The sequence below is a fragment of the Carcharodon carcharias genome, chromosome 20, assembly GCF_017639515.1.
Source record: "Carcharodon carcharias isolate sCarCar2 chromosome 20, sCarCar2.pri, whole genome shotgun sequence".
NCBI lineage: Eukaryota > Metazoa > Chordata > Chondrichthyes > Lamniformes > Lamnidae > Carcharodon > Carcharodon carcharias.
In genome coordinates, this window is record NC_054486.1 from 36,763,952 (window position 1) to 36,788,821 (window position 24,870).

The window sequence follows — 24,870 nt, forward strand, 5'->3', positions numbered from 1 at the left end:
GGAATGTGCTAATGGTGACATTAAGGGGGTGGAAAGCCAACTCCCGCATGATGCCACCACCAAACACATCTTCCCTCCACCACCCCCCCCTCCCCAGCGGCATTCGGCAGGGATCGTTCCCTCCGGGACACCCTGGTCCACTCCTTCATCACCCCCTACACCTCAAACCCCTCCCACGGCACCTTCCCATACAACGCAGAAGGTGTAACATCTGCCCCTATACTTTCCCCCTCCTCACCGTCCAAGGGCCCAAACACTCCTTTCAAGTGAAGCAGCACTTCACTTGCACTTCCCTCAATTTAGTCTACTATATTCGCTGCTCCCAATGCAGTCTCCTCTACATTGGAGACACTAAATGCAGGGTGGGTGACCGCTTTGTGGAATACCTTTGGTCTATCAACAAGCATGACCCAGACCTCACTGTCACTTGCCATTTTAACACACCACCCTGCTCTCAAGCCCACATGTCTGTCTTTGGCCTGCTGCAATGTTCCAGTGAAGCTCAATGCAAACTGAAAGAACAGCAACTCATCTTCTGACTAGGCACTTTACAGCCTTCTGGTCTTAATATTGAGTTCAACAACTTCAGATCATGATCTCTCTCCTCCATCCCCACGCCCTTCCCGATCCCCCTTTTTCCAATAATTTATAATTTAAATATATTTTTCTTTTCCCACCTATTTATTTTGATCTATTGTTTTATCTCCATCTTTTAGCCTATTTCGATCCCTTCCCCCCACCCCACTAGGGCCATCTGTCACTTGCTTGCCCTGCTTTCCACCCTTAATGTCATCATTAGCACATTCCTTAGATAATATCGCCACCATCAACACCCCTTTGTCCTTTTGTCTATGACATCTTTGGCAATCTCTTCTTTGCCTCCACTATCACTGGCCCTCTATCCAGCTCTACCTGTCCCACCCCCGTCAACCAACTTATATTTCACTACATTTCTATATTTCTTTAGTTTTGATGAAGAGTCATAGGGACTCGAAATGTTAACTGTGTTCCTCTCTGCAGATGCTGTCAGGCCTGCTGAGTTTTTCCAGCTATTTTTGTTTTTGTTTCAGATTTCCAGCATCCGCAGTATTTTGCTTTTACCTTAGTAGAATATAATGGATGTTTTGGGGACCGAAGGTAGGTTTGTAGTGGACTTGCCTTTGGGTCAGTCTAGGGTCCCTGCTCTTACAGGGCATAGCTTCAAAATTTGTGGAATGATACTTTTGTGAACCGTGAGGACGACAGTGTGGAACTTCAATAGGATATAAGACAGGTTGGTGTAATTTAACGCAGAGAAGTGCGAACTGATTCATTTTAGTAGGATGAACGTGGGGAGACAGTATAAAGGGTACAATTCCAAAGGGAGTGCTGTAGCAGAGGGACCTGGGTGTATAGGTGTATAAAACACTGAAGACAGCAGGACAGGTTGATAAAAGCATACAGCATCCTGGGCTTTATTAATAGGGGAATAGAGTACAAGAGCAAGGATGTTATGTCAAACTTGTACAGAAAACTGGGTGGCCCTCAATTGGAGAATTGCAACCAGTTCTATGTGGCACACATTAGGAAGGTTGCAAAAGCATTAGAGAGAATGCAGAAATGAGTCAGCAGAACGGTTCCACGGATGAGAAAACTTCAGTTTCCAATTTACGCAGATAAATTGGAAAAGTTGGAACTGTTTCCCTTGGAGGAGAGAAGATTGAGAGGAGATTTGACAGTGGTATTCAAAATCATGAGGGGTCTGGACTGAGTAGATAGAGAAAAATTGTTCCCCTTGGTGGAAACATCGAGAACAAGAGGGCACAGATTTAAGGTAACTGGCAAAGGGATTGGCAAAAAGCAATAGTGACAGGTGGAAAAACCTTTTGTGCAATGAGTAGTTAGGACCTGGAATACACTGCCTGAGACTAATGTGGAGGAACGTTCAATCAAGGTTTCAAGAGGGAATTGGATTGGAAAAGGAAGAATGTGCAAGGCAACAGTGAGAAGACAAGGGAATGGCACTAGGTGAATTGCTCCTTTGAAGAGGCAGCACAAACACAACAGGCCAAGAAGCCGCCTTCTGTGCTCTAATCATTCTGTGATTCTACTCAAGACCAATAACGTAATGTGGGTGTGGAAGTGGAAGACATGGGTAATAGTTCTTAATGAAAACTTTGCCCTGTTTTCACAAAGAAGGGAGATGAGACATTGTAACTAAGGAGGACAATTGCTTGTTAATGCAGAACTTGAATACTGTTGAAAATAGAGACAGCTTGCACTTCTCAGGACTAACACAAAAACACAAAATTTCAAATCATCACAACAATTTACACTACAGAAGAAAGGAATGTCGATTAGTTGGCAAGTTGACTCTGATTGGTCAAGGCATTGCCATGAAGAAAGCAACAGGGCACCCCAAGCTCCCAGGTAATTTTTAAAAAGCGCATAGAACTTAAGATAATCAGTCGAGCTCAGAACATGGCTCAATTACGCCTGCTAGAAGCAACATATATTCATACACAGAGGCTCATTCTCTGCAAGCAAAAGGAATATGATCAAGCCTTGTGCCTTTTTTGAATTAACCAGGAGCCTGCAGATAGCCCGAGTAATTACAGGCCAGTTGGTCTTACCTTAGTGGTGGGAAAATCATCGAAAAAAATTCTCAAGTTCAGTATTAATTGCCACTTAGAAAGGCATGGATTAATCAAGGGAATTCAGCATGGATTTATTAAGGGAAGATGGAGTCTGGCTAACCTGAATGAATTTGAGGAAACATAGATGTTGTTTGGTGTAGCCTACATGAATTTTTGCAAAGCTTTTGACAAGGTCCCACATGGCAGGCCAGAAAAGGTTAAAACCCATGGGATCCAAGGGCAAGGGGCAAGTTGGATCCAAAAATTAGTTCATTGGCAGAAAGCACTGGAAAGTCGACGGTATTTTTTTTGTGACCTCTTTGTGTGGTGTATGTAACAATGTTTTAGATTTAAATATGAGGGCATGATTAAAAAATTGCAGATGATATGAAAATTGGCTGTCTGCTTTATAATGAAGAAAAGTGCTAGATTGCAGCAAGATATCAACGAACTGGTTAAGTGGATCGAAAAATGGCAAATGGAATTCAATCTGGAGAAGTGTGAGGAAATGCATTTGGGGAGGGAAAACAAAGGCAAGGGAAAACACAATAAATGGTCAGATGCTGAGAAGTGCAGAGGAACAAAGACATTGGATGCATATCCACAGATCCCTGAAGGCAGCAGGACAGGTAGTTTAAGGTAGTTCACACATTCTTTGCCTTGGCTAATAAAGTGACAGTTGGGAAGCTATGTTAGAACTGTATAAAACATCAGTTAAGCCACAACTGGAGTATGCTGAATAGTTTTGGTAACTGCATTACAAGGAGGACATGATCTCACTACAGTGGGTACCAAAGACTTAAGAGGAAGATGCCAAAAATGGAAAACTTTAGCAAAAAGCAAAGACTGGGTAGGCTGTTGTTGATTTCTCAGAAACAGGGAAAGGTTAGGCGAAATTTAATTGGTTGTAAAAAATTATAAGCGGCTTAGATAGAGTGGATAGAAGGACCCATTTACTGCAGCAGTGAGGTCAATACCACAAAGCATAAGTTTAAAGTAATTGATAAAAGTATTAGAGGGAAATTGAGGAGTCATGTTTTCATCCAAAAGGATGTGGAGTTCTCGAACTCTCAACCTGGAGGGGAGGGTAGAGGCAGAAACCCTCGTCACATTTAAAAAGCAAGTGGATATGCACTTGAAGTGCCATAACCTACAAGGCAATGGACCAAGAGTTGGGAAGTGGAATTCCCAAAAATAGCTCCTTTTTGGCCAGCACAGACAGTATGGGCTGAACTGACTCTTGTGTCATAAATTTCCTTGGTATAATACAAATAAATACCTCCTCCTTCTTTTCCTTTTTCTTCTTTCTGGGATGTGCATCTTGATCTTGAGATGGTGCATTCAGTTCACTGGAATACTCTCTTATTAGCCCTTCAATTGCTCCTTTCACAATCTGGTCTCTTCTCTTGGTTTCCTCATCTACAACATCATCTGATGAATCCTCTGTCTTTGTATCCTTCAGGACGTAGCAAGAATCAAAATTATATCCAGCATTAAGGATTGCTCACAAACCAAACAGTTCCAGCTAAAAATAAATGTATCTTCCTCATGCATCATTTATATTCAGTATTGCCAACATAATTATATTTCAAGAGGAAGGATTTTGTCTATATTTTTAAATCGGCCACGTGCAACATAAGCTCCGTCTCTGGATTTGAAAATTTGGAAGGTTTTGCATTGCCAAGGTCCATCGATTCAAATGGGAAGCTCATGTGCAATATACGACTTAAATCCATTTTTTTCCTCTCAGACAATTTTCACCCCTACTATCCTATTTTGAACTCCTTTCATAAAATACAGTTCGACAGGCACTGGGTTAAATTGACATTTTTTTTATTCGTTCATGGGATGTGGGCACCACTGGCTAGGCCAACATCTATTGCCCATCCCTAATTGCCCTTGTTCAGAGGGCAGTTAAGAGTCAATCGCATCGCCGTGGGTCTGGAATCACATGTAGGCCACCAGATAAGGACAGCAAATTTCTTTCCCTCAAGGTCATTAGTGAAACAGATGGGTTTTTAATGGCAATTGGCAATAGTTTCGAGGTCAGCATCAGGCTTCTAATTCCAGATTTTGCTTGAATTTTACCATCCTACCATGATGGGATTCGAACACAGGTCCCCAGAACATTACCCCAGGGTCTCTGGAATATTATGCCGTCACCTCCCTAATAGTTTATCAAAAGTCCAAGCTGAGAGTCTTAAAGATATAGGAAAAGTAGGCTGCTCAACAACAAAAGCCATCACCACATGACCACAACACTCAAAATCTACACACATCAACTAGTTCTGTTGAAGGGTCATGAGGACTCGAAAAGTCAACTCTTTTCTTCTCTGCCGATGCTGACAGACCTGCTGAGTTTTTCCAGGTAATTCTGTTTTTGTTTTGGTAAATTTAATTTTGTTCCCACTAAATGCTGTCTCACCACTATCACTAGGACAATACTCAACAGAATCAGGGCTACAAGGTATAAAGATGTATACCCTCTCTGAAGACCCAAGTCTATACTTGACTGGACAGTATTCTTTATCCCAACTGAATTCTACTCAAAGTAAAAAAGTTTCATTTTAATTTTCTGAACATAAACTCAAATGCAATTAAGGGCCCCAAGAGGGCAATTTTGCAATGATAGATTTCTTTCATTTTATAAATAATGCTCAACAATTTAATTTTCTTTCACCTTCCAATCTTGTCCTAATAGTAGCTTATCTGCTGTTACTGGATAAGGTATGCCATAATTTATTATAGCCATCCAAATCAGCAAAAAATGGGACACAATTCTTCAAAAACAAGGCTTGATACACCTCATGTATGAGTAAACATCAATTGAGAACTGTAAGGCACATTTTACTTGAAATGTAGATAGGTTTTTGAAGTTACAAATATAAAAGGGTTCAGATGATAATGGAAATGCAACATACTCCATTGACTCCCTTTTTTTTGGCCTTCCACTCATCCAGCTGGGCTTTGGTCTTTGCGTCTACTTTTACAAGCAGTTTCTTGTCTCCCACTTGAAGCTCATGCAACAATCTTAAAGCACGCAGCGTGGATTCGGGTTCTTTGTACTCACAAAAACCAAATGCTACCAAGACAAAAAGACATGTTTACGCAAATTACAGTTGACAACATTTGGATTTTAAAATGACTAAAGCTGTTGTAATTTTAGTGCCCAATCATTTATCTGGTTTAGGTATCTATAAAGAACAGAGTCTGAAACCAGGCGGGGATGAAAAAGTAGACTTGCATTTTTGGGCAATGTATCATTTTCACAAAAAGGTCCAAAGACGAATATAGTGCAGGATATATGATCCAACCTGCTGGACACACTATCCTATACAGATGCTGACTGCTAGGCTTCATCACTTCAGTGATAAAGTATCGGGGATTAAGTTTTAAATGCGTGACTTTATTTACCACAATCAGCACATTTCAGGCTCCATTTACATTTAGTATTAATAAAACTTGATATACTCTGCTCAACTTGCTCCTTTTCTATTTGCCCCTGAATAGTTGTTTAAAATCCTCTGAACATTTTTTTTCCTTCTCATTAATAACTCCCTGCTCTTAAGGAAGGGGTCAGAGGGTGTGTGGAGGTCGCTGCTCCAAGCCACTGCCAGTGCCAGCTGAGCTGATTGTAAGGAACTTGCATTTGCACAGCTGCTAGTATATCCTCAGGAAGATCCAAACACTTCATATTAAATAGGTTACTTTTTATCTCCCCAAATCACTTTCTGGGCAAGTAGAGAAGATGCAAGAAATATAGAGTCATGACAACTATCCTAATTATCAATTATCTTAATACAGGCTGAGCTAGTAACAGTTAAAAGGGAGAGGAATTTCTGAAATGTGGCTCAGTATGTTACGAACCCAATGAGGAAAGATGCAATGCAGGATGTGGTTCTTGGAGTAAAGGAGGCAAATGGAGCAGTTTCACGGGAAGTGTTTTTGGGGAACAAGGATCACAAGACATCGGGTTTAGAAGGGTTATGGAAAAGGGCAAGGTACACACAAGCATAATAATACTTAACTGGAGCAGACCTAACTTCAGTAACTTGAAAAGCAGATCTGACCTATGTGGACTGCAATCAAAGGTTGGTAAGCAAAACACTAGCTGAACAACGGGGTGGCCTTCAAAAAAAGATGGATCAGGTACAGAATTATTTGATTTCTGAGGGAGAAAGGAAAGGCATTCAAAGCCAGAACTTCCTTTGTGACTAAAAATGAAGGTTAAAATGAGACAGAGAAAGTTTACAACAATTGCTGAAAAAGAGAGACATGCTATCAAAGCTTTTAGTCTTGCACTCATCAGGATAACTCGCAAGAAGTTACCAAACTGTAATAGGGGAACAAAAAGTATTTGACAACATGGCATATATAATAGGTTCATTAACAAAACTAAATCTTCTGGGATTCAAGAAAGTGACAGGCCAAAGATAAAATTGGCCAAGGAACAGAATGCAGATTGTAGTGGTGAATGGTTGTTTTTCCAGACTGGAAATCTTGTAATCCCAGGGTGTTGGATCACTGTTCTTTTTGATATATAATCGTGACCTGGACTTGGGTATTCAGGATATAATTTCAAAGCTTGCAAATGACATGACACTTGTGGAGGATCATAATAGCCTTCAGAAGGACATAAACAGGGTAATCAATTGGGCAGACCAACAGCAGATACAATTTAACAAGAGAAAGTGCAAAGTGGTATATTTTGGTAGGAAAAGGAGATGCAAAATTAAATAAAAACAGAAATGCTGGAAATACTCAGCAGGTCTGACAGCATTTGTGGAGAGAGAAACAGAGTTAATGTTTAGAGTCCGTATGACCCTTCCTTAGAGTTAAAAAGTAGAAATGTGATCAAATTTATACTGTTTAAGGGGGGTGGGGCAGGTGGAGCTGGATAGAAGGCCAGCGATAGGTGGAAGCTGAGGAGAGATTGATAAGGATGTCATGGACAAAAAGACAAAGCAAGTGTTAATGGTAGTGGTAAGGGCTAAAGGCAGTGCTCATAGTGGCATTAAGGTAAGAAGCAGAACGTGTTAATAGCAGAACAAGGGTCCTGCTATTAACCATCACTCCCAACACATCACCCCTTTCTACAGCACTTTCCCATGCAATCGCAGAAGGTGCCCCTTTACCTCCTCCCTCCTCACCATTCAAGGGCTTGTCCTGACTTTTCACTCCATCAATCTCCACATTCAAAGGATCATCCTCCACCATTTCTGCCAACTCCAGCATGATGCCATCACCAAGCACATCTACCCCTCACCCCCCCATCAGCATTCCATAGGGGTCATTCCCCCCAGGACACCCTGGTCCACTCTTCCAGCACTCCCAACACCTCATCCCCTTCCCACAGCACCTTCCCATGCAAAAGCAGAAGGTGCAACACCTGCCCCTTTACTTCCACGCTCCTCACCATCCAAGTGCTCCTTTCAGGTGAAGCAGCACTTCACTTGCGCTCCTTCAATTTGGTCTACTGCATTTGCTGCTCCCAATGCGGACTCCTCTACACTGGGGAGACCAAACGCAGACAGGGTGACCGTTTTGCAGAAAACCTGGAATATTGTGGGCAGTTTTGGTCTCCTTATCTGAGGAAGGGTTTACTTGCTGTAGAGGGAGTGCAGCCAAGGTTTACCAAACTGATTCCTGGGATGGCAGGACTGACATATGAGGAGAGATTGAGTCGATTAGGATTATATTCACTGGAGTTCAGAAGAATGAGGGGGGAATCTCATAGAAACCTATAAAATTCTAACAGGACTAGACAGTGTAGATGCGGGAAGGATGTTCCCGATGATGGAGGAGTCCAGAACCAGGGGTCACAGTCTGAGGATATGGGGTAGACCATTTAGGACTGAGATGAGGAGAAATTTCTTCACCCAGAGAGTAGTGAGCCTGTGGAATTTGTTACCACAGAAAGTAGTTGAGACCAAAACACTGTATGCTTTCAAGGAGGAGTTAGATATAGCTCTTGGGGCGAAAGGGATCAAGGGGTATGGGGAGAAAGCGGGAGTAAGCAATTGAGTTGGATGATCAGCCATGATCATAATGAACGGCAGAGCAGGCTCGAAGGGCCGAATGGCCTACTGCTCCTAGTTTCTATGTTCCTAAGCATGACCCAGACCTTCCTGTTGCTTGCCATTTAAACACACCATCCTGCTCTCATGCCCACATGTCCGTCCTTGGCCTGCTGCAATGTTCCAGTGAAGCTGGAGGAACAGCAGCTCATCTTCCGATTAGGCAATTTACAGCCTTCTGGACTTAACACCGAGCTCAACAGCTTCAGACCATGAACTCTCTCCTCTATCTTCATCCTTTAACCCCTTTTTAAGAAAAAAATTATTTTTTATCCACTTATTTTCATTTTTATTCATTGTTTTATCTCTTTTTTAAAAAAATCCTTTTATCACTTTTCCTATCCTTTTTCCCCAGCCATCGCCCCCTCCCCTCACCCCATCCCCAAAAGGACATTTGTTACATGTTCCCTGTTGTTCTTTCACAGAGTGCTTGCCTTTGTTCTGCTTTTCACACATTCTGCTTTCTTACCTTTATGCCACTATGAGCACTTCGTTTAGCAGTTACCACCACCATTAACAGTTCCTTTGTCCTTTTGTCCATGACATCTTTGTCAATCTCTCCTTAGCCCCCATCTATCACTGGCCTTCTATCCAGCTTCACCTTCTCCACCCTCCCCCCCACCTTAAACAGTATAAATTTCATCACATTTCCACTTCTCTTTAGCTCTGAAGAAGGGTAATTTAGAGTCGATACATTAACTCTGTTTCTCACTCCACAGACGCTGTCAGACCTGCTGAGTTTTTCCTTCATTTTCTACTTTTATTTCAGATTTCCAGCATGCACAGTATTTTAATTAATTTTACAATTAAATAAAAATGATACAATTTTAAAGGAGTGCAGGAAAGAGATACATGTAGGAGTGTATTGACACAAATCTTTGAAGGTGGCAGGACAACTTTAGAAGGTTATTTTTAAAAAGCATACAGGATCTGTATAAACACAAAAGCAAGTAATGCATGCCAGATTCTGGACACCACAATTTAGGAAGGAGGTAAAGCCCTTCATGACCGCACAGAAGAAATATATTGGAATGATTCCTGGAATAAAAGATTTATCTGGACAGACTGGAGTTGTATTCCTTAGAGCATAGACAGTATGAGATTTACTAGAGGTGCTCGAAATCAGAAAAGGTTTTGATAAGGTTAAATGAGAAGAAACTCTAGTTTCTAGTGGTAGAAGAGGATGCAGATTTAAGGTGATTGACAAAAAAAGACGAAGCAAAAGGAGGACACAGTAGGATGTTGTAATCTGGAATGTACTGTCTAAAAAGAGCAATGGCAACAGTTTCAATAGTAACATTCAAAAGGAAATTGGATAAATACTGAAGGTATAAAGTTTACAGGGCTACGGCGGAACAGCTGGGAAACGGGATTAATCAATCTACCAAAGAACTAGCACAGGCACAATGGGTCAAATGGTTTCCTTTTGTGCTATATCATTCTATGATTCTACAATGTTTTGCAAAGTTAACGATGGAATGGTGCAAATTTTGGGCATTTAAGATTAACCGTGCATCAGCTCCTTGCCTGAAGCTGTTGTACCACTTGTGCATAAAGAACGGCTAGCCCTATTTTGCCAGGAAAATCTGAACCAACTTGTTTTTACTGGCACTAGTTGAGGGAGGTGTGTCAGTCACCAGGAAATCACTCCACTATTCTGTGAAAAGTAGCATGTGAACATTTACATCCATCAAGCAGACAAATGGGTCTTGGTCAAACACCTCCATTCCCAGTAATTTGCTGAACCACAATAACTAACTTGGGTCAATAAAATCAGACTTAAACCATCAATCTTCTGGCTCAAAGTTGGATGCTAAAGATGAATCAAGCTCATCCAAAGTTGTAGTTAGGAGTCACTACATAATCTAAAAGAATTTCTCTTCCATGACGTACACTGTGCATGCTCAACAACTTCTAGTGCCTTAGCAGAGAAAGGAGAAACAATGCACAGTCAACTGTCTGTAGGAACACCATGTTCTATCTTCATCACATTATATTTTGGAACAAATTATGATTAAGCGCTTCAAAAACTCAAGTACTTTGTTAATACATTCCAGTAGAAAATATGTCAAGAATATACTTATGAGCAGGCTAAATTAACAACTCAGTGAATTCTAACCAATTACATACAACTCAGAATTAGATGTACAAATTATACATACCTTGCAACTTTCCTGAAGCCCCTTGTACTCTCTTCCAGCTTAGAACCAAGCCACATTTCTGCAAATTGGAGAGCATTATTACAATATGTTGTACAAAATAAATTTGCACCTACCATTTGCAAAACATATCACTGGAAAGTGTACATGCATACATGAAAATATTACAAGTAATCGTAAGATAGATGTTGATCTGATTTATATTAAACATTTCTATTCATCATTGTGCCAAGTCAAAACATGAGTTGTTAACCTACCAGTAATAAAAGACCGATGGAATTCATCACAGTAAATTTAAAGGTTTTTTTTCCTAATCTACAGAATGCAAAACAGGTATTACAATTTCTGTTTTAGCAATCCAGGTCTAGGGGGCACATATGCCAGTTCCGCACTTGTAACTGCATGTCCTGTGCTTGAGAATAGGTACGAGATTGGGACATGGGAATACGGGAAGCGAAGAAAGGGATTAGACTCCACTGCTGTGTACCTATGGTTAGATAGCCCGTCAAGAGTAAATGTCTGGGCTCATACATGAAGAGTGACCACTTGGACTAGGGCTAGCTGGCTGGTAATATATCAGCATGAGCCATCAACTCATCAGGGAGAAAATTGCCAAAAAAAGGTCTTTTGTATGAACAACTGCTCTTTAAGTTACAATAGTGCAAAATAGAAACTTACTGCAAGTAACTGCCTAATTAACATATCGGAAGCTTTCTCAGATATGTTGCCAACGAAAACCGTTGTGGTAGGGCCACTGTTTTCATCATTATCACGGCTCCTCTGACTAGAATGGTCCTTCCTTGGTCCAATATGCTTTCCAACCATAGGTACAGAGGTTGGTACCAATACCTGTGTAAAACACTGGAATGTTTGAATCTATTATTCAAGAAATAAAAAAAGTCGAAGACAATCCCTTTGTACTAAGTAGCAATATTGGTTAGACAGCATATTAAAGAATAAAGGACACCAGTTGTATGAACTTATTGATATCACCAAGTCCAAATGAGAGTATATTCCTCCACAAATTTCATTATTTAAATATAATCAATTTGTTCAGGTTTAAATTTAGAGACAACAGTAAACCATTAGAATATTGTGAATAATGAAGACTAGAGAAAGTGGATCTAAAGTTGAAAGACTGTTACAGCAGAATGTCAATTTGACATCCTAATGTAGTTAAGCTTTTATCACAAGAATTACAGATCCTACAAATCTAATGTTTTTAATTTACAATTTCATGGAATATAGACATGAAGTGGTTACTCTTGATTGGCTGGGATCTGTCAATAACATTTATAACAAATAACAGAATTGCTTCCCTTAGAATGAGAGCCAATGCTTCCTATTTAAGCAACCCTTGTGTGAATGCTGCTGTTTCTCCTCATGGCTGCAGGGACAAGCATGAGAATGAGCGAACAGAAAGACAACAAAGGAATAGAGAAAAATGTTAAGTGAAAACTAGCAAAAGGTGAAAGATACAGAAATGAAGAGGGAGCAACAAATGCAAAAAGGGAAGGGAGAAAGTGAATAGAGAAGGAAAAAAAAGTTAAAGACTGAAACAGGTTCAAGAAGGAAGCAAAGGAAGTGATGAGCAGTATAAACAGAGGTAAAGGAACGGGGGCAAACAGAGGCACGAATGGGTGTGAGAGGGTAAAACAGGGAGGGAAAGAAAGAAATAGCTATGAGGGAGCAACAGTTAAGAGCAAGAACAGGTAAAGGAGGAGAGGAATGCATGGGCAAAAGAGCAGAGATGGGCAGTACAAAAGAAGTGAAGGAGATAAATTGATGAACAAGTTCAGCATTTAGTCGATTGAAGACACTAAAGAGTGTGGAATGCAATTATTGCTTATTTGAGCTTCAGAAGGCTAATTTAAAGTTCTGCTTCAAAGGTGACTAATTAAGCTTTAGATTAAACAAAATCAGTATTCAACACTATAATCTCTCCTAAGTTAAAGCATAGGAAAATACTAATGCCAAGTGTTTTTGCTGGATTAGCAAAAAAGTGTAGAACAAAAGTCTCAAAACATGTCTTAGTTTTAAAATGGCAAGGCTATTAAACAAGCTTATATCTTCCAGCATTTTGAAAGCCTAATTGCTAAAAACAACTAGTGAGATTATGCCAAGACTGCAAAATTCATGAGCTGGATCACACTGAATATACAGTTCACCACTGTAAAAACAAATGGCAGTTGCAAACATTGAAAAAGCTGCAAAGAGAACACAAAAATGTGAAATGGGGCTATAAACAAAGCTTCATCTCTAGACCCTCATTAAAATATAGAAAATACTAAATGGCTTAGATAAGGGAAGTTCTGAGTACCCTAAAAACAGACAATAGTACATCTAGTGCAAAAAAAGTACATAGTGGCAAAAAATACTGGTAAGTGAAAAATTAGGAACCTCACAAAGAGGGTGAAGAACATCTGGAATAATCTGCCAAATATTTTAAAGATAGACTTTGATGGAAGTGTCCTTAGATGCTAGAGTGGGACAGCTCACTCATTAGTGGTAAAAAAGGAAATAGAAGCAGATTCGGTGAAAGAAATTAAAGACAGTTTAGTTACAACAAACGTGTGGTCCATGATTTCCACTTTTAGCAGTTCCACCACAGTTAATCAACAATTATTTGCAAAGTTCATCAGGATAAATTCACAGCCCAAATTATGTCTCAACTTCCATAATTTAAAAACATCGCAATATTTAAGAATGTACTATTTGTTCTTCAACAGAAGGTTAACAACTTATCAAAGAACAAGCATTTTGTAATGTTAAGGACATTCGCTCCCAATTGCTACTAAGCGCTGATACAATTACTTTCAATTAGCCACTAACACAAAATAACACAGGCTTGTAAATAGAAGATTTAAAATGCAATTTCAGTTTCGATGCAACTTCCTAACATTAAATTCTAATTATAAGAAAATATAAACCCAACCAAGATAGTGGAAAAAATTTGATTTCCTTGCTAAAATTGCTAAGGAGTAAACAACATACTGCAGCGTGGCACTGACCACAATTAACATGGAAGGCTGATGTGAAGCTCTCCTCATGGCTCAGCGGGGAGGCAGCAAAGGGGTGCAACTGAATGCAGCATGACTGGAAGTTCCGTCCATCTCCATTCTCTTCCCACTGACCAATATCCACTATAAACTTACCGACTCCCACTGCTACCTCAAATATGCTTCTTCCACTACACTTCCTGGAACGACTCTTCTATTCTCCCAGTTTCTCTATTTCTGCCATCCGTTCTAGCCTACCACACTAGTGCTTCCAATACATCTTCCTTACTCCAAGCCCCCCGTTTCAACCAGAAGAGGAGGGGCCAAATGGTTTCCCTCTCTTCCCACTGCTCAACACGTTTTTCCTGTTCAAACAAGGTCCACTTGCCAATTCAGTGAACACATAACTGCTACACAGTGATCATAAAATAACCAATTGAACAGGCTTTCTTGAGTTTAACAAAGGAGGTGGTTAGTTTTATTATATTTATATTGATCTGGGCAAATTAATAAAATGCACTCAGACTTCTGCGCACACATGTTGGAAGTCCACATACACAGATACAGATTATAGAGTAGGGGAGGATAGATTGAGCAAGAGTCCACAAAAAGGCAAAACAATACATACTAAAATAAAAGCAAAATACTGCAAATGCTGGCGATCCGAAATAAAAATCAAGTGCTGGAAAAACTCAGCAGGTCTGACAGCATCTGTGGAAAGAGAAACAGGGTTAACATTGAGTCCAATATGACTTAACATTTCAAAGAGTTTAGAAAACTCTGTTTCACTCTCCACAGATGCTGTTAGACCCATTTCCAGCACTTTCCGTTTTTATTAAAAGAATATACAGTTCACAGCTCAGTGACTTGGCTGGCATCAGGCTGGATTCGATGGTCTTTATGCTTCCAAGAAGATGTAGACATCAGAATTGGTTGTTTTCCTGGAGGCACAGTTATGGAGTTAAGTTCTTTCTTTAAAAATCTGTCTGCTGCAAATGGTCCAAGCTTGCCAGGTGGGTGGAGACACAAAGGCAGAAAGGCCCCATTTAGCTTCTTAGCTGGTAGTCCAGTTGTGCTCAAACCCATGTGTGTAAATTACACAAAGGAATGGGCTGGTCATGTGATCTCTCTCTAAGTGCCAGTAATTCAAACATAATTGTAGCTCTTAAAAATCAGGGTCTTTTTCTTCAAGCAATTAACCTTTGAATGGACTGACTTCAGTTTTTGGATACAGTGGGTGGCTTCCACAGATCTTATTGATAGGGCAGGAAGGAAAGTCATTTACAAACCCCAGGGAGGGGGTGGGTGCCATAGTGACGGGTTTTGCATACTTGCTGTCCCTTCTCCATAGAATTGGAATGTGGAATAGGTCATAATGCAAATTAGTGTTGGCCACCCTGCTGTGAGTTAAAGTCTGTGTTTCAACCAAGTCTGTCTTTTCAAAAGAAAACCGTGTCACTTTGTTTTTATTTGAAAAGTCCAGGATCCACAGTACGTTGCTTTTATTGTATTTTAAAAATCCATTTTCATGTTTCCAGCTGATGGGTTAAAAATCAACATTTGATAAATGTATTTCATTAACACAGGTTGACAGGGCCTTCAATCGTGTCCATTGCATTTCATGCACTTCTGGTCTCAACCCTTTCCCCCGAAACCTCCCAGAAAAGTCGTTTTCTCCTACTTCTCATTGTACACTCCCCCATCAGTCTCTGCAATGAACAGATCCTCTGACACCTCTGCTACCTAAATGACGACAACGCCAAACATATCTTCCCCTTCCCTTTCAGCATTCTAAAGGGACCGCACCCTTACATGACACCTAGTCCACTGCTCAATCACCCTAAACATCCCTTCCCATGGCAACTTTTTGTGCAGGCAACACCTGCTCCTTTACCTCCTCCCTTCTCACTTCCCAGGGTCCCAAACTCTCCTTCAGGTAAAACAGTGATTTACGAGCACTTCTTTCAACTTAGTATATTGTATTCACTGCTCACAATGCAGTCTTCGCCTCTAAACTGGGAAGGCCAAACAGATCATGTTGGAACCTCCATACAGTTGGCAAGCATGACACCAAGCTTCCGATCAGCTGTCATTTTAATTCTCTGTACTACTCTGGCCTGTCTTCAACACTGTTCCAGTGTAGGCTTAAAGAACAGCACCTCATGTTTGAATTAGGCTCTTTACAGCTTTCCAAACTCAACAGTGGGTTCTGCAATTTCAGGCTGTAACCTCTGATCCCATTTTCTCAGAAAGCAGCTGATGATTCTGCTATTCAGTCATATATATAACTCCTCTACACCCATCTTTTTCCTTTTTTTGTTAAATTACCATATCCTTCTGCCTTGCACCATCATCCCCTTTGTCATTCAATCTCTCCTACCTTCCACCCAATGCAGAACTTGCCTTTTACTCTTCTCGACAGGCCATATGGTCTACTCCAGCTCCTATTTCTTACGTAATGTTCATATGTTCTTCCACCTGTTCCTTTTCTCTACCACTGAACTTGCTTAAAACCTGCTACGCTTCTATCTTTTTCCAACTTTGACGAAAGGTCACCAACGCAAATTCTGCCAGACTTATTATTTTCAGCATTCTCTAATTTATTTCAAATTTCCAGCATCGGCAATACTTTACTTTTAATTCAGTTGTGATGCTCTCCATGATGGAAAAGCCTTCAAACACTGACTTCAGCGAAATATTGGAGGGGTGTCAGCATCTATGCAATGTAACTCAACAGGAGGTCAACACCACTGCTATAAAATTCCTGACACAATATTGTTGAATCAAATATCTAATTTTTTTTTTTAAAAAAAGGTGTGTTAAAATCTCAGTTGGACTTGGATTTAGTTAACTTCTAAATGATTATCTGATTACAAAACACATGTTAAAATATGGCACAGTCAAAATTCTTCCATATACCATCCCTTGAAACACTATTATATAGAAATCAGAACACAGAAACATGACATTTGGCTGAACCATTCTGTTTTGGTGTTTATCCTCTTGCCCTGTTGCCATATCTGCTAATTTCCATTTCTTTCAGCAGCTATCTTAAATGTTGACATGGTCTCTGCTTCAATCATACTAATTCCAGTAATACATTCTGATTATAAGCACATACATTTGAGGTAATCTTCTGTTTTTGCTGTTTAAATGTGATGTGAGTTAATGCCCATAATTTAACACACAGGATCTACAAGTTCAGCAAGGGTGCCTGGGGATTTCGCTGAAGGAAAAAAAGGCCGTTTGGTAGTACAGAACTTGAGTATTGCTGAAAAAGAGAGACATACTATCAGAGTTTTTTGTCTTGCCGTCATCAGGATAGCTAAGCAAGATAAAACAGCAGTAAACAGAGCAACAATTTATACTGCATGAAAAGAGCATGCTGATTGGTTGGTAATTGAACACTGATTTGTAAAGGTGTTACCATGGAGAACACAGCAGAGAAGAGCTAACTGCCATGTTTTAGTTTCAAATTCAAACCGGGCAGGTAGACTCCGATTGGTCAAGGCATTGCCATGGGGAACAAGCCAGGGAATGGTGGCCCCCCCAAGCTTTTGTTTAATTGGAAAAGGCATAATGCATGGACATGCTTCTTCTGTCTGCAATGGACAGGGTCCTGTGTGTGTAAATGCGTGGCTTCTAGTATGTGTAAGTGAACCACTCTGCTAGCCCAACTGGTAATTTTAAATTGGTTTCCAGTGTAATTCTTCGCACAATCAGGATTGTTTAGCAAGTGTTGTCCAATTGCAGAATCACATCTAATGTTGGACACCTTTTTTTGAGTTATGCAAGCATGGGCTGGTTGAGCACAATCAATACTTTGCCTGTTGCCCAGTTCATTCCCCATGGCAATGTCTTGACCAATCAAGGTCAGCCTGCCTGGTTTGAATTTGAAACCAAAGCTTAGCAGTTAACAGTAATCTGCTGCATTCTCCGTGGCACTGCCTCTACCAATCAAAGTCCACTTGCCAACCCATCAGCACTCTCTTCTCATGCACCATAAATTGTTGCTCCCTTTACTGCTGGTTTACCTTGAGTAGCTGTCCTGATGAATGCAAAGTGAAAAGCTTCGATAGTATGTCTCTTTTCTCGACAAAAAAGAATGGTACTTTGGGAAAAGGAGAAGGAAAAAGGGGCAAAGGAACTGCTTTCATACAATGCTTAATGTTCAGTTATAGACTGCCATTGGCAGTGGTCCCAGAACAGGTTACCTGCTTGCCCTCTGTTGGGCAACGGTTCATGGTGTACAGCATGGAGACCTGGAAAGGGGGAGGGAGACAACAACAGTATAAATACAACACATCTTACAGAAACATGGGATTAAGTCATGGAAGACAGTTTTACAAATGGTACCTCCTATTCCAAACTGATCCCAGTCTGTTATAAATCTGGTTTTCATGCACTTATAAATTAAGGAGTGTGCCAAACAATAGTCCCAGATAACCCCCTCTGATTTGGAACTATTTTACAAGTTCTGAGCTTTAAATGACTGGAAATGACTCTTATGAATGAAAATCAGAGCTTTTAATGATGGCTTAATTTGAAGCGAACATCCTTAAGTGTTCAAATTATAATTTTTAAACATCAGGCTTGGAGGGCTGTGCTCATTTTAACTTCATTTTATACACAATCCCAAAAATTTGCCCACTTTCTGAAGATTACACTTTCAACAGCTCAAATTTATACTACCAGATTTTACTGGAAACTGCTAACAACATATGAAATAGGAAGAGTAGGCCATACAGTTCCTTAAACTTGCTCCGCCATTCAATAAGATCAGGCCTGATCTTCACCTCAACTCCATTTTCCCGTCTGATCCCCATGTCCCTCGATTCCCTCAGCATTCAAAAATCCATGGATCTCAATCTTTAAAAATATTAACTGAGCATCCACAGCCCTCAGACACCCCAAAAGTATTCACAATCTTTAGTGTTGAAATTACTCATCTCAGTCCTTAATAGTTGACCCCTTATTCTGACACTGTGGCCACTAGCTCTAGACTCTCCAGCCAGAGGAAACAGCATCTACCCTGCCAAGTCATCTAAGAATTTTATATGTCAATGAGATCACCTCTCATTCCTCTAAACTCCAGAGAATATAGGCCCATTCTATTCAATCTCTCCTATAGTCGTTTGGTGGTACAGAACTTGAGTATTGCTGAAAAAAAGACATGTCGAACATTTATAATGTATGAAAAGAGTGTCGTTTTCCTCTTATATTGGCATTCTTGGGAAGTGCATTGATGAGTGCAAGACGAAAAGCTTTGACACATCTCTTTTTTCAGCAATATTCAATCTCTCCTCGTAAGTCAGCCCTCTGATTTCAGGAAGATATTTTTGCCTCAAGATGTTATTTATTTTGAGGTAAAATATTAAATTAGTCAAATTTCCATTATTCAATCATTTAAAAACCAATTATCCTCAGGTGTTGAATGGCAAGATTTTTCCAAATGGGAGGTAGCAGATCCTACCCCCACTCTATGCTGATGAGCCACACCCAGTCAGAACAGTAGTAGGATTACTGCTTCAGCACTCTGATTTGAGAAAGGGGTTTCCAAATTGATGTTATAATTGCATGTAAGCATCTCTTGATGACATAATTGAGCTGTGGCCCACAAGCTCGCCAACACATGAATGATGACCACATGGCAGCGTGCAGCAGTCCTGCAGCAAGGGTTCATTGCTTTCAGAAGAGGCAAGAGAACATTGCAGAAAGAAAATAATTGTTACGAGCACTCAAAAATGAGAGAATATTACTTTTAGATTAGGATTGTTCATTTAAATTCTACATCTGGAACAAACTGAAATTCTCAATGTGAAAGGCCCAGACCTGAATATTAACTGTTTCTCCCTCCAGATGTTGCAAAACCTAATGAGTGTTTCCCGTAATTTCTGATGTTAGTTCAAATTTCCAGCATCAACTTCGTTTTGCTTTTGTGAGAAGGTGAAATTTGCCAAGATAGGGGAGTGGTTCAAGTGAATAGTATAGATGCATTTTAAGGGAAGCTGGACAAGAATGTGAGGGAGAAAGAAATTGATGTTTACGATGACAGATTTAGGTAAGAAAAGACGAAAGGAGGCTCAAGGGGAGCATAAACACTGGCATGGGCTGGCTGGGCCAAATGGCCTGTTTCTGTGTCATATGCCCTAGCTAATCCTGTACAATTTTGAAGTTTCTTTCCTTATTCTGTAAGAGCATTACATTTAATTTATGAGATTCCAGATGGCATTATACAGAACCAAACACAACCCCAATATCTTATTCCTGTAATTTCCTACTTTTACGAGTACCAAGTTTCAAACTGAGCCTTTAACAGCCAAGAGCCACTAACTACTTCACAGCACTTGTTGATAATCTATAACCAAATGGCCTTCTGGAGTTTCAAGTATGAAAAAATAGAATTTATGAAGATCTTTTCTGCCATCAGCCAAACATGCTTTGTGCTGGCAATTATACAACAAAGCTGGGAAAATTTAAGATAGAACAGTCTCACGTTAATGGCATGATGGAAATGCTGGACTTTATCTCAAGAGGGCTGGAATACTCTGATTAGATCTCATCTGGAATCTGAGCTTCCTACCTCAGGAAGGAAACAGCAGTGATTCACCAGAACAATACCCACGAAGAAAAGGGTTAATTTATGAGGCATGGTTGCATAGACAAAACTTGCATTCCCTTGAATACCGAAGATTAAGTGGTGACCTAATTGAGATTTTTAAAATGACAAAGAGATTCAACAGGGTAAATAAAGAGAAAACATTTCCTCAGAACAAGGAGGAATAAAGTTCAAATTAGAGCTATGCCATTCGGAGTGATGTCAGGGAGCACTTCTTCACACACAGGGTAACGGAAATCTGAAACTCTATCCCCATCCGCCAAAGAAAAGATGGAAGTGAATTGAAAATTTCAAGACTGAGCTTGATAGATTTACATTGGATAAGAGTATTAAGGGTTACAGGACCAAGCCAGGTAGACAGGGTTACGATACGGATTAGCCATTATCTAACAGGCTCGAGAGGCTGTGAGATCAGCATTAGGCACAGCATCTGATTTCTAATGACCATTAAGTGCAGGGGAAATAACTCTTCTTTACAACCTGTTAGAACTAGAGAAACAAAGTAAACTTGATATTGGAGTGTTAAGTGTTAAATATGATTAGAGTCTGGGATTTTCACTTTAAACATTTATTCAATCTATATCATTTGAAATCATCAAGCAAGTTAGCCCTGGATGAAGGAATGCAAATTTAAATTAATGAACTTAAAACAAATTCTACCAGCTAACTTCATTTGCTTTTGCAATTTGGTCTCTGGTAACATTACAAGCCTTCAAATTTTTAAAAAAGCTGAACTATAATATCAGAGCTTGACAATACTTACAGTTGTGGCAGGTGTCATTATTCCCATAGGTACAGGAATCACAGGTGCCCCTAAAAAAAACCAAGTTTGAAAATGTCAAGTAGATCATCACTCCAACCAACCTGCCTTCCCTATCTTAATACAACTGCTCATTCATGCCAGGTATGGTTGCACTGCCAGCCCAAAAGGCTTTTGGCCAGGCAGCCAAATAAGTGTCAGCATGATTTGCAAGCTTTCATACAATGGTGTATGTACAATGGCAAAGACCACTGGTTAGACATCAAGGTAGGGATCCTCACCCTCGCTCTCAACTTCAATATGTTGAGCACAGTTATAGCCACTCTATCCCTGTCCAAATTTAGATCCGCCAACAGAGCATACATCATGAATTGAGGCTAGAGCCTTTTTGATGTCTAAAGCTCAGTATCATATTGTGAAGTAAATGTGCTCACATGTATATGAAGCTACAGGGGCACTTGCACATAAATGTATCAATAAATAAACCACTTAGTAAAATATTTAAAAACACGAGGTAGCTTTCTATTGCTTTTAAAACAATATCTAATTTACATACCAGGTGGCACAGAAGGAGGAAAGCCTGTAAATTGTGGAGGAGGAATACCCGGTGGCAATGGAGGTATCCCTAAAGGAGGGCGATTCATATGCGGTGGAAATGACATTGTTTCAGCACCAGCCTGCAAGAGACAACACCGGTTACACAGTCCAAATTTTCAAGCTTTGTTACAATAATTTATTAGGGTGCTGGGATATATTTCCAGAACAAGTCCAAAAAGAACAAAATAGGTTAAACTTCAAATCGAATTATGCCCAATTTGGCTTTCCCTGAATGGTGGGCGACAATTAGACTTTAGAAAGAGTGGAGGAGGGCTTCAAGATCAATTCCAAGTTTACAAGATCCTAGTTGCCCACACAGGCTTAAAGAGCTGGATGCTACACTTTAGAAAACTGCAGGTAATGGGCGGACTTTGACCAATGTTTATGAGATGATGGTAGGACTAAACTGTTTTTGCAGATCAAGTGTTTCAACTGGATGGGTCAGTGAGAGCCAGGGGTCACTCTTACAAGTTATTTAAGGGGATGCCTAAGTTTGTCAGGAGGTGGCTCTTTCCCCACCCCAGAAAATAACAGACCTGTTGCAAAGGCTGTTAGCTTGTGTGGTGGAAGCCAATTTGCTGAAGCTGCTTCTGGCTGGGGAACAAATAATCTTTTATAGTAGATAGGTATGTACCTAGTAACATTGATCAGAGCCAGGGTGACCATCTAAGGAGACAGAGAGCAATTTTCCAGATTTTGTTCTCCAAATCTTCAAATTATTTCATTTCTGTGAAATCAAGACAGTCAGTCCCCAAGGAACATCTGTGCACATCTATCTTTGGCCCTGTGCTGCTATCCTTTGCCGTTTCTTCTCCAAAATCCTCTCAATTGTTTTAAGTTTCACTGATTCAAACAACAGGTGCATTTTTGTCCAAAGTTCAAGTTAACTATTAAGTTTAAATAGCCTGTTGGTTTAAACTCCACCCCCAATCTTACACTGAGCACGCTGGAAAATATCTGGATTTTCTCCCAAACTTGGTTTCAAACCCCTAACTTCTCTGGATATCAACAAAATACTTCTGTTCAGGGTTGCACTGGCTAGACCGTAAGGCCCAACTTCTGTCTGACCCGCTGCACTTGTGCAATATTTTAAAGGGCATTTATTGCCTGTCCCCCTAACTCCGCTGTGATTGAAAGACCTGCTGGGCTTGTGATTGGCCACTTGTTATTCTGGTTTTTCAACTTCAGTCTGTCCAAACCAGAAACTCACTGCCTTGACTGAAGAACAAGCATCTGCTGCTTGTGAATTTTATGATGTCCTCTAATTTCTTCATTTTTCTGATCCCACTACTAACTCTGTTCACCTCCCGATTTTCATTCTGACAAAAATACCATCAGCACCACTTCCAATACTGCTCCCTTAATTAGCTTCTGGACTTCATTCACTACATCTGTCCCCAAACTCTGAAAACTGCTCACAATTCCAGATTTATCTGGGAATGCACAACTCCCAGCTATTTTTCTCTACTGTAAATCATTCATTCACCCTATCTCCTTTAAATCTATCATCATCACAAATGCCTTAACCTCACCATCCCTGCAAACTACTGCCCCATCACCAACATTCCTTTCCTCTCCAAGTCTTTGAACATGTTGTCGCCTCCCCATTTCTCATCTACATATTGCCCCTCGGCAATATCATCCAGAAATACAGCTTAAATATTGGGCAGACGGAAGCTGAGTTCCAGCTCCAAATTCTGTTCCCTGGCTACTGACTTTATCCATTTCCCTAGCAACAGTTTACAACTAAACCAAACTGTTCACAAGCTTATAGTCATAACTGGCTTTGGGCCAAACATTTGCATCACCATTAAGATCACATATTTGCAACTTGGTACCATCATTTGACTTCACCCTTCAAAGTGCATCTGCTGCTGAAACCCGCATTTATGCCTTTGTTACTTTAATGGTCTTAATGATGGTTTGGGAACTATTCCAATGCACTCCGAGCTTGTCTCCTACATTCTACCCTTTGTAAACTTTAGGTCATTCAAAGCTCTGCTATCCGCTAACTTACTTGCACCATGTAAGTCACCAATCACTGCTGTGCTTGTTAATCCAGGCTGCTTCCCAGTCGAGCAACACCTCAATTTTTAAAATTCTCATCCTTGTTTTCAAGTGCGCCATGGCTTCACCCCTCCCCATCTCTGTAATTGCCTCCCAACCCATAGCCCTCAAAAGCTAACCTCATACAATTCTGACATCTTGAGCATCCCCTCTGCTTTAATTGTTCCACCACTGATGACTGTGCCTTCAGTTACCAAGGCCCTAAATTCTGGAATTCCCTCCCTAAACCTCTGTCTGTCTACCTCGTTTTCTTTCTTCCTTTAGGACACTCTTTAAAACCTACTTCTTTGACCAATCTTTTAGCCTTTGGTGCCAATATCACCTTGTGTGGCTCAGTGTTTAATCTTGCTTTATAAAGCTTCTGTGAAGTGCCTCGGGCATTTTATTACATCAAAAGTGCTAAATATAAGCTGCTTTTGCTGGCCATGTATGGAATGTAAATTGCATCACAATTGTATGGGATACACAAAGTACTTGCAGGTCCTTTTCTGTGTCATTTTTCGTATGTTCATAATTTATGAAGTGGGTGGGTGGATGAGCAGAAAATCCCAAAATGCTGCCTGATTATGGGTTCAAAGTCGAATTAGCTGAAGCAGAACAAGTTATTAGTTGGCTGCACCATTTAAAGTACTACTTTGGGTTGCAGCTGGCTGTACAAAATAATTTACAGGTAATTAGCCATAGTCCACAAGGAACCACAGGCACCTCTCTCCATTAGAGGGACAATTGGTCATACAGCTTGAGGGGCACCATTCCACTTCAAGCATGGGGCAAAGCCAGGAGGCAGGTCTCCATGAACTACCACAGCTGATACATGGCTTGAACACAAACTGCTAGCGTCATTCTGCACCACGCTCTAGCTATCCAACCAACTGAGCTAACTGACCCTAGAATCGTATGGCAAAAGCCAGCACCACTGGCACATATATTAGAATAAGGACAGGTACTGTTGGGGGAAGGAGGTTATTTGAGACTTG

At 40.4% G+C, this 24,870-nt stretch overlaps 1 protein-coding gene across 10 annotated transcripts in view; it reads right to left on the reverse strand.

Annotated features, from left to right (window-relative positions):
• rbm25b (RNA binding motif protein 25b) overlaps positions 1–24,870 on the reverse strand; it is a 142,111-nt gene that overhangs the window by 48,546 nt on the left and 68,695 nt on the right. For 4 of the 10 annotated variants that reach the window (XM_041214069.1, XM_041214072.1, XM_041214074.1 and 1 more), the window contains 7 exons: positions 21,786–21,906; positions 21,233–21,282; positions 18,065–18,112; positions 11,530–11,727; positions 10,855–10,912; positions 5,537–5,697; positions 3,895–4,071 (listed from right to left, as the gene is read on the reverse strand). In XM_041214069.1, the coding sequence (XP_041070003.1) occupies positions 3,895–4,071; positions 5,537–5,697; positions 10,855–10,912; positions 11,530–11,727; positions 18,065–18,112; positions 21,233–21,282; positions 21,786–21,906 (813 nt within the window). The remainder of the gene's footprint in view (positions 1–3,894; positions 4,072–5,536; positions 5,698–10,854; positions 10,913–11,529; positions 11,728–18,064; positions 18,113–21,232; positions 21,283–21,785; positions 21,907–24,870) is intronic. The other 6 variants (XM_041214071.1, XM_041214078.1, XM_041214079.1 and 3 more) reach the window with 2 other exon arrangements.